The following is a 10,000-nucleotide window of genomic DNA, read 5'->3' on the forward strand; positions in this document are numbered from 1 at the left end:
TATTTTGTTTTCCCCTTATCTTTAATGCGTTTAAACAAGTATAAAAGGTTCTCTTTTGATATGGTTTTATCTTTCACCAAGTATAATCACATTTCTTGTGAAATCAGATTACTAGGTTGTATTAGGGTGTGGTAAGGTCTTTGATTATATTTATAGATACGTGATTATAAGATTACTTTTAGATTTCACCTCTTTTTCCTTTCGATAATCAGATAAAAGACATTTTATTTGAAATTAATTTGATAACTGAAGACTGTGTCATGGGGTTTTGAATATGCTGAAGAAATTTTAATCATTCATAGGAGGTTATCAATAAAAGATTAAGAGGGAAATGCTGAAGAAAGAAAATTTGTAAATTATTAAATGCGTTATTCAAACGATAAGCGCTAACTATTTAATAGTTCGTGACCCAAATTCTGTTTTTTTTTTCCTATTTAAATCATAAACAGTATTTTCTTTCTAATCATGAATGACATTTGCTCTTATGTTAGTCAATAATGATGTATTTTTGCCTCAGTCATGACTGTTTTTTTTTTCTTCAGTCACGAATAATTAATTTCAGTTAACAGAATAATTTATTTTAGTCTTGAATCAAGTAATTTATTTCCGTAGTCAATAAGATAGTTCATATCAGTTTTGAATAGAATAGTTTATTTAAGTTTTAATAGAAAAGTGTATTTCAGTCTTCAATATAATAGTTTATTTCTTTCTCTAATAGAATATTTTATTTCAGTCTTGAATTAAAAAGTTTATTTTAATCTTTACAAGTATTTTCCAGTTTGATAGTAAATGGAATTTGATATTTTTTCATAATGGATACTCTTCCTTTCATGTCAATGAAGAATTCTGTGTTTTTCTCATTATGAATTATTTTTATCATAATCGTAATATTTTATTTCAAGTGCAAATGTTTTTTTTCTCAAGGATTAATATTTTATTTCAGTCATGAGTAGTAATTTTTATTTCAATAATGAACTAGTATTTTTATGCTCATATATGATTGTTTTAGTTTTACTTCGAATGATATTTTTTTTATTTCAAGCTATAATGGTATGATTTGATTTCAATTATAAAAGTTATTTTTTTTTTCAATTTAGCCATGAAAGGTAATTATTTATTTCAGCGCTGAATGCTACTTTTTTCATACCAATATAAATGTTATTTTTATTCCAATTCTAAACGGTATATTTTTTCATTTCAATCACGAATAGTACCTTTTTTCGTATTTCTTTAAATTCAAGTCATGATTGTTGATTTATTTCTTTAAATCATGAATGATAATTATTTGTTTTATTTCATTCATGAATGGTGTCTTACATATAAAAAAGAGAATGACATGGGAAAGAAACGATTTAACTGCCATTGAAAAGTGTGAGGGTAATAACGAAAAAATAATTCTCTCTCTCTCTCTCTCTCTCTCTCTCTCTCTCTCTCTCTCTCTCTCTCTCTCTCTCTCTCTCTCTCTCTCTCTCTCTCACACACACACACACACACACACACACACACACACACAAACTTTTCATTTTCACGCTTTACTGAAGAAAATCATTAAGATTTCCAATCCTTACATTGAACTATTTTCTACTTAAACCATCGGACTGCGTCCGTTCCTTTCGATTCGGATCCCATTAATCTTCAGTGGAACGAAATAGATAGAATAGTGGAGATTGCGATGGGAATAGTGCAAAAGTGCTGAGGTAATTCAGTCCTCCCGCTAGCTATCTTTAAAAAAGATAGAGAGATAGATGTAGGGACTCGGGTAGGTGATGTATCTAAGTTTAATGTATTGTAAGAGTAATGGTGCAATGCCCTGCCGTTTACACCCGGAGCTAGGGAAAACATTAAGATAAATAATTGGTTGTGTTCAAACCGCTCGGGAGAGAGAGAGAGAGAGAGAGAGAGAGAGAGAGAGAGAGAGAGAGAGAGAGAGAGAGAGAGAGAGAGAGATCATCACATGCTGTCAGTACTGTTGAACAAAGGATAGGAAGACAAATGAATTCATGTAAATCAAGTTATTGGAATAAGGTAAAAATTTAATATACAATTTAAAACAAATTACTGAAAAGATTAGGAGTAGCACAGGGGGAGAAAGAGATCATAGAATTTTAATGTAGATTTGATCATTCACCATTTTTATCTGCAATGATTAGAAATAAATTCGATGTACATTTCATTTAATTTAAAATCCAATTATGTAAAGAAGGAGGCTCTACGGGACGGAAGTATTTTCTGTGGCATTATTGTAATACCGTATCACCAATTATATATATATATATATATATATATATATATATACATATATATATATGTATATATATATATATATATATATATATATATATATATATATATATAACTTAATCATAAAAAACTAAAGAAGTGATTAATTGAAATGCTCAGATTTATTGAAATATTTATATTTTATATTGTACAGAAAATAGACAAAAGAAAGGAGAATTCTTAAATTTCTTAATTAAGACGAGAATAGAATATCAGAATCTTGAAGAAATATAAGTGTCATACCCCCCCCCCCAAAAAAAAAAAAAAAACATATTTAATAATATGCATAAATCTAGATTGAAAGTATTGGACAACATTCAGAGGGATTTGAAGTCATATTGGTAGTCCACCCAAGGAAATTAGTTGGGACACATTCCAGAACAACTTTCCAATGAAACAATAGGGAAGTGATTCTCTACCTTTGATAATGATAATGGTGAGAATGAGCAGGAAGGGAAGGAAATGGTTTTGCATGTAGTCCGGCCTTCATTTGAATGCATAGGGTAGGGGAGGGTCCCCGGGGACACATCAAAGGAAGGAAATAGGGATTAGTTTGTACGTTACTGAAAGAAAGTGAAATGAAAGTCGAAACTATAAGTATATTGATATAATTTTACTATTTTTGGGTATTTATTTACTTAATGTCATTATTACTGAACCGGTAGAAAAAGGGAAAGAGATAGAGGGGATGAGGAGGATGGGTTTTTTTCGATGTAAATATAAAACATGAATGATATAGAAATTTAATTAGAATTAAGAAGTAAAATATGTTTCCGGGAAATATAAGTGAACACAGACGAATAGAATGTAAGTAAAATGTGTATTTTTAACTGTCATAGTAAAAGATGTAAAATAAAATATTCGCTATTAATAATCGAGGTTGGAACATGTTAGAAGAATGGATCAAGAGAATATAAATATTAGCTATGAATATGATATAATCTCCTCTCCCTAATAAAATAGCTTATTTAAGATGAAATACAGGAGAGTATAGAATTAAATATGTCGAGATATTATTTCTCAATAAGTTGTGATAAAAACGTATATGAAATTCAAGTAAAAATATTGAAGAAAGGAAGAAAACTTCTTGAATTTAGAAATTAGGAACTTCATTTTGGGGTAGGAATAAAGGAAGATAAGTTATTTCATTTCTGAAGAATTAAAACGACACAGAGAGAAGGGGGATTGACCTTGGGTAAAGATGTCCAATAAATCTCATATTAGATATAAAATGGCTAATTGATGAATAGCAGAGGTCAGTTATTAAAAAAAAAACAGCTGACAGTAGTAAAAGTGCAGAAGACGTTTTAATAAACTTACAATTAGTCAAGACGAATTCCAGAACAACTTTCTAATTTGAATTACATGAAGCAGGAGAAAGGCAGTTCTTAACTTTTGATGATGTTAAAGGGGAAAATTACCTGGAGGAGAAGGAAATAGTTTTTCCTTTTGTCATGCGTTCATTTGAATGCATAAGGTAAGGGGAAAGTCCCCAGAGACATGCCAATGCAGGGAATTTTCTCCATTAGACAAAGTAAGGAAATAGGGATTAGTGTGTTACAGAAGGAGCGATGTATTCTGAGAAAGTTGAAATGGGAATGGGCTAATACGGGGCTGCTTTCTCATAAACTACAAAAACTAAAATAATATTAGTATTCCTGAAAGGTGAAAGCAATAGCGAAATGTTAATAAGATTAAGAAAACAGGAAATTGCAAAAGAAGCTTATGTATTACACGATACTATACGACCATACAAAGTTCATGTTAAGAGAGCGAGCACTGTCTTCATCTACCAACAGTCTGTTTCCCATTTTTCCCTAGCTCTCGTTGATTTTCATCATTACAACTTTAACGGTTCATGATTCCTTTTATGATGTAATTCGTTCACATTTTTTAGTTTTGGTGGACCATTCATTATTTTGACAACATCGCATTACAGGAGAGACGTTGATTTTACAATCAACTAAAGAATATTATGATTAATGTTATCAACAGTAGTAATGGTAGTTGTGATATATGTAGTAGAAATCATAGCAGTAGTACTGTCACTTCGTTGAAAATTCACCTCCATCTTTCATATCCTTCTAGATACTATCCCAGATGTCCTTAGACAACAGTGACTCAGAGCAGACTCCCCTGGAGCAAACTTGGGTGTCCCAGTCTGGCTTACCTGAAGAGATCCTTCACCTCCCAAGGGCGTCTCCAGGTGTCGATCCAAATTCAACGTTCTCGTGAGTATTTTCTTTATTTCTTTGCCTGAACATCATTAGCATTTTAAGTTTTACATGTTTAATCTGTGTCTGTAAGTTTGTGAGTCCCGTATCTGTCTTTTTCTAGCAAATATCTTGCTTGAGGGTTCACTCGGGCACACTATTTCATCTTATTTCTCTTCCTCTTGTTTGTTAAAGTTTTTATAGTTTATATAGGAGATATTTATTTTAATGTTACTGTTCTTAAATCCTCTTATTTTTCCTTGTTTTGTTTCCTCACTGGGCTATTTTTCCTGTTGGAGCCCCTGCTTTTCCAAACAGGGTTGTAGCTTAGCAATTAATAATAATAATAATAATAATAATAATAATAATAATAATAATAATAACAGATTTAGATGATTGGGGAACGGATTTTAAGGATGCTTAATCTAATCCTATTCGTTTGATTGAGTATCGATAAAAATTAGACGATTTGTCACTTTATAGTAACCTCGGTCATTTTAAAATTTAACAGTTAAATAGACGTATGCTCCGTTGCATTCAGGGATATATGTAGTTTACGCGGGGCCTGCGAAATATATAGTAATATACTCTCAACTCGGCTCATGCTGTGATTGTACGTATTACTACTATTTTAGATAAGTAGATGGAATTTTCAAATGGTTGTCATTTGTGTTTTAGACAGAATGCCTTGTGTTTACAAATAAAGGGTAGTTTTATAGCAAATTTCTCAAGTCAAGTACTTTTTTCACTTTATGACATTTCGATTCTCATATATGAGAATTTGATTATAAAAAATTTAAGCAATGTTAATCAAATCAAATTTTAACTTGGATACATCTGAACGTAATGGAAGAACATAATTTGAAAAGAAACATCAATTGATTCGAATTCTCTAGATAGCCATACCATATAGAAAACCATTCGAAAAGTAGTTATTTTAGCATCTATATCGAAGGTAGCTTTGGGAAGTTTTTTTTTAATAGAAATTTCCTTTTCTCTACAGAAGGCCTGCTCTCCCCTTTCCTCCCAAAGCGCGCAAACAATTTTTATTGGTGTAGGGAGGGAACGAAGGGAGATTTTTTTCCCATTTTTTCTTTTTGCCCTGAGCACCGCCCTTTGATCAGAATGAATGATGAACACCAGTTGCCCTCAAGTGAACTGACACCCTCCAAATATGAGCGATTTGTTACTTTTTTTTTTCTTTTTTACTGACACTTATGTATTGTTTTGCAATTTTTTATTTCCATTTAGTAGCTACTGCGTTAAAAACTTTACCTTTTTTATGCATAGTTCCTCCTTTTTCAGATTGCATTCATGGGAATACGTGAAATAGTATAAAGTATTAAACGTCTTTATAGCTCTATAGGGACATCTCATTTGATTGATGCAAACGATAAAATCAAGGTGAGGTGGAAAAACTTTTTCTCCTGAATGGGAAATCGATCAGTGAAATTGCTTCAGTCACGTGAAATACAACAAAACTGAAGCAATTTATGCATGGGCCTTCGATTAATAACAACAGAGAAATGGAATTGGAAATGCTTGCATTTCGCTGAGCAGACTGTGTGTGTATGTGTATGAATTTGAGTTCGGCTGGAAATAGTCCTCACCTCTTATGAGAGAGAGAGAGAGAGAGAGAGAGAGAGAGAGAGAGAGAGAGAGAGAGAGAGAGAGAGAGAGAGAGAGGAGACATACCCGAAAACAGATATACTATACATATAATATCCCGCTCGATAGATAGATGGCCATGGCATGAAATAAGTATTTGTGCTCTTTTGCTAAATAAAACGAAACATAAATAAACAATTAGACTAAACATGTGCATTTTACAAGCAATTAAAACGAATATTCGGAAAATTTCTGAAATAAATAAAATGATTCGGTATTTGCGGTGGGATATGTAACCTTGTTTCTAAATCATTTCAGTGCTGTTGTATAAATACATGAAACATTAAAATTTTGTTGTCGCAACAACTATTTGGTCTGGTTGTATACGGCATATTCAATTAATTTTCGAAAAAAAAAAAGCTATGTTTTATAGCAGGAGCCTATATTATTCAACTCGGGGGGAGGGAGGTTAGGACACAGCCTACCATGATTATAATGGATTTAATTTGATGAAAGTTTTTCATTTGCCATATATGGGTGATGGTTTAAACATTCAGATAACATATTATGTATAAAAAAACTCTCTCTCTCTCTCTCTCTCTCTCTCTCTCTCTCTCTCTCTCTCTCTCTCTCTCTCTCTCTTCTTCTTCTTCTTCTTCTTCTTTCTTTTCTTGAGATTGAGAAAGGCAAGCACTCCCACACATGAATCTTTGATTTAGTTATTTTTTCTTATATGCTTATTTGTTTCTTCTCATACTAAACTAGAGTTATTATAGAGGAACTGGGTTATGAATTATTACTTAATCCATTTGGTATACTCTATTCTGTAGTTGCTTTGTAAGAAGCTTTTGATGACGAGTTTTTACTCTGTGAATGGTATTACAGTATTGTGGTATACAGGAGTAGAATACATAATATATAAGGTGAAAAATACTGAAGTGAAACTGTAAATATTACTATGATGTAGAAATTTCCATAAAACATTCCTTCTGGAGGAGGTAATTTATTTTCATGAAAATTACACGTTTAATTGTTTGTGTTTGGAAAACAAAACTTTCGGGAGATCCATTGCAAAAGAATAGATTTGCTGGTATCAATTAAACACCTTTACATCGTCCTTTCGGCCCCTATCTGTGCTCATGTTTTAGCCTTATATTCTTCATTCATTCCAGCCTCCTTCCTTCCCTCCCTCTCCCAACCGTTTCTTCTTACTACAACTGGTGAGTTTTACCCGCCGATGCCCATGGCTGCTGAGTGGGCTCCCAGGCCCGTGTGCCAGGCCTATTGACCCAAATTCATAAAAACAGTTCGATATAAAGTAGATCCTAATTAACTTTTCAAGTAAGTTCTTATGAAAACGAATTTACAGTGGATTAACATTTGTCAAGACAAAGCTTAATCTGCTAGCTTAAATCTTTTGTAAGAAAGTAGTTTCCAAGGGACTGTTATACTCTAGCAATTCAAGTATTATTAATCATAATAATATTAGTATAGCAAATATACAGATAAGAATTACTTTGGAGTTTTATGATGATTGTAAGAACGTAAAGTCATTGTTTTTACGCTACATGAAATGTTCTCTGACTTTATCACAGTTTCAACATCCTATGAACAAAACCAAAAATACTTCATGGAGGTTGTTGATTCAAGCTAGAAGCGTGTGTGTATTTTGCAATAAGCCACCATTTTGCCATTTAAATTTCAACTTTTACTCTGGTTAGCTACACTCATATCAGACCCATAAAAGAATATCCTGTGTACGAGGTAAAGTACCAAGCCCCGCTATGAACTATGTACAGCTCACCATTAATATGTTTTGCAGAAAACAATTGCTCATTGTGAATAACTATGGCGGGTTTAGATTCAGGCAAGATGTAGTCATCTCTTACTTCAACAAGGTACCTTTAGTTTTATATTTGATATTTGCTGGTATTCAAGAGTTTTTCTATGTCCTTGGTTTAGGAAGGGTTTACAGTCGGTTCTGATAGAAAATTTTGGGGTCAATCTCACACAGATGTGAACTCAACCGTAAGGTACTCGTGCACTATGTGACTTTACATTATGCATTGATGGAAAACTCATTGTCCGTGGAAACCATCCCATCAGTTGAGAGAGAGAGAGAGAGAGAGAGAGAGAGAGAGAGAGAGAGAGAGAGAGAGAGAGAGAGAGAGTTCCGTGTTTTGTACTCAACTCTCTCCAACTAGGGCAATTTGGTAGCCTACTGTGCTTTTCTTCCATCAAGAATTTCTAATCTGATGGCATCCCGCTGAGAAGGAAATTCTGTGATATTCATGGATATGACATTCAATGGAATATTTACACAAGATTGATTGATTGATTGATTTTAGGTTTTCTGTCATCGTGACATGGAACGTAATTGACCCGATATCTTTTGTTATACATAAAGGATAAAATCAAATTCAGTTAAAACTATAAAAGTGAAGATGTCTTTTTTAAAAGTTAAAAAGCTTTCAGAAAACCTGTTACTGAAATGAATCTAAAATTGCCGATAGCATAGTACAATACATCCTGCTCAAGAATCTTGCCAAGGATGAGCCTGTCATCCTCACCCTGAATTCCAAACAGATAGTCGGATAAGATTATCTTTGGGCCTGTGAAGTCAAGAGGGAATGATAAGTCTGGAAAGTAATTTTGTCGGTCCTTTCTTTGTTTTTACACGTGGTAGATTTTGCTATATTCAATGCTAATCTTTAATATTACGAGGAAATGCAAAAATATAAATCCTAGAAATCAGAATTGCAAGGTTCCTTTAAATGTTAAGTAGATTTTATAGTTTCATTTATAGTTTAGAGTGAATAAGTAGACCCAGACATCTAGGGCAAAATTTTACAAGGAAGTTACAAAATAGTATAACGTGATTGGAAGTATATATATATATATATATATATTTATATATATATATATATATATACAAACAGAAGTAAACAGTGGCATCCAGATGCAAAATAGAAGTACTATGAAAACTTAAAACACTATGTAAAACCCGACCAGTTCGTGTAGTGACAATTTTTAGCAAACGAGACTAGTGTTTTCATTTCTTTAGTGATTTTCTGACACACTCACACACACCTACGCATACACACACACATATATATATATATATAATATATATATATATATATATATATATATATATATATATATATATATATATATATATATATATAAATATATATATATATATATATATATATATATATATATATATATATATATATATATATATATATATATGTGTATATATATAAACAACAACAAATGCAACCGTTGCTAGTCCAATGGACTGCAGGACTAAAGCCTCGGATATGACCTTTCTGGGGGTTTGGCCGTTTCCTTTAACACGCTAGCCACTGCTGATTGTTGGTGGTGGGAAACTTTAGTGTGATCGCTCACAGAAAACCAACGTAGTATGGGTGGCTTTGCTGATTATGGCGATGCACAAGCTCTTTCACCACTTTAATGTATACCATCAGAGATGTATGTATATATATATATATATATATATATATATATATATATATATATATATATATATATATATATATATATATATATGAATTAAGCAATATCCCCAAATGACTCGTTAATAGTATTCTCTATTGCTTGGAAAACACGTACACTCAAAGGGCAAGTTGTTTTTGCCATGACCAGCATCTGAACCTTCCCTTTCTTAGGTTGATACATGAGAAACAATCGACTTATCTTCCCAACCCTCATAACTTATGCCATTTTACATTTGTACATATGGGACATCTGTGATCAACAGGATTAAGCGGAGAAATCTGCTGTCTCCCATTTACTAAGACAAAAATAAAATGTAATAGGTTCAAATAATATTCAGATTAGGGTCACTTGCTATATATGATTCCCTTAGGGTT

At 32.2% G+C, this 10,000-nt stretch overlaps 1 protein-coding gene across 4 annotated transcripts in view; it reads left to right on the forward strand.

Annotated features, from left to right (window-relative positions):
* Window positions 1-10,000, forward strand: part of LOC137655277 (CD109 antigen-like) — a 1,052,697-nt gene that overhangs the window by 873,902 nt on the left and 168,795 nt on the right. For all 4 annotated transcript variants that reach the window (XM_068389166.1, XM_068389176.1, XM_068389172.1 and 1 more), the window contains one exon: window positions 4,369-4,511. In XM_068389166.1, coding sequence (XP_068245267.1) covers window positions 4,369-4,511 — 143 coding nt within the window. The remainder of the gene's footprint in view (window positions 1-4,368; window positions 4,512-10,000) is intronic.

The sequence above is a fragment of the Palaemon carinicauda genome, chromosome 1 (assembly GCF_036898095.1).
Source record: "Palaemon carinicauda isolate YSFRI2023 chromosome 1, ASM3689809v2, whole genome shotgun sequence".
Taxonomy (NCBI): domain Eukaryota; kingdom Metazoa; phylum Arthropoda; class Malacostraca; order Decapoda; family Palaemonidae; genus Palaemon; species Palaemon carinicauda.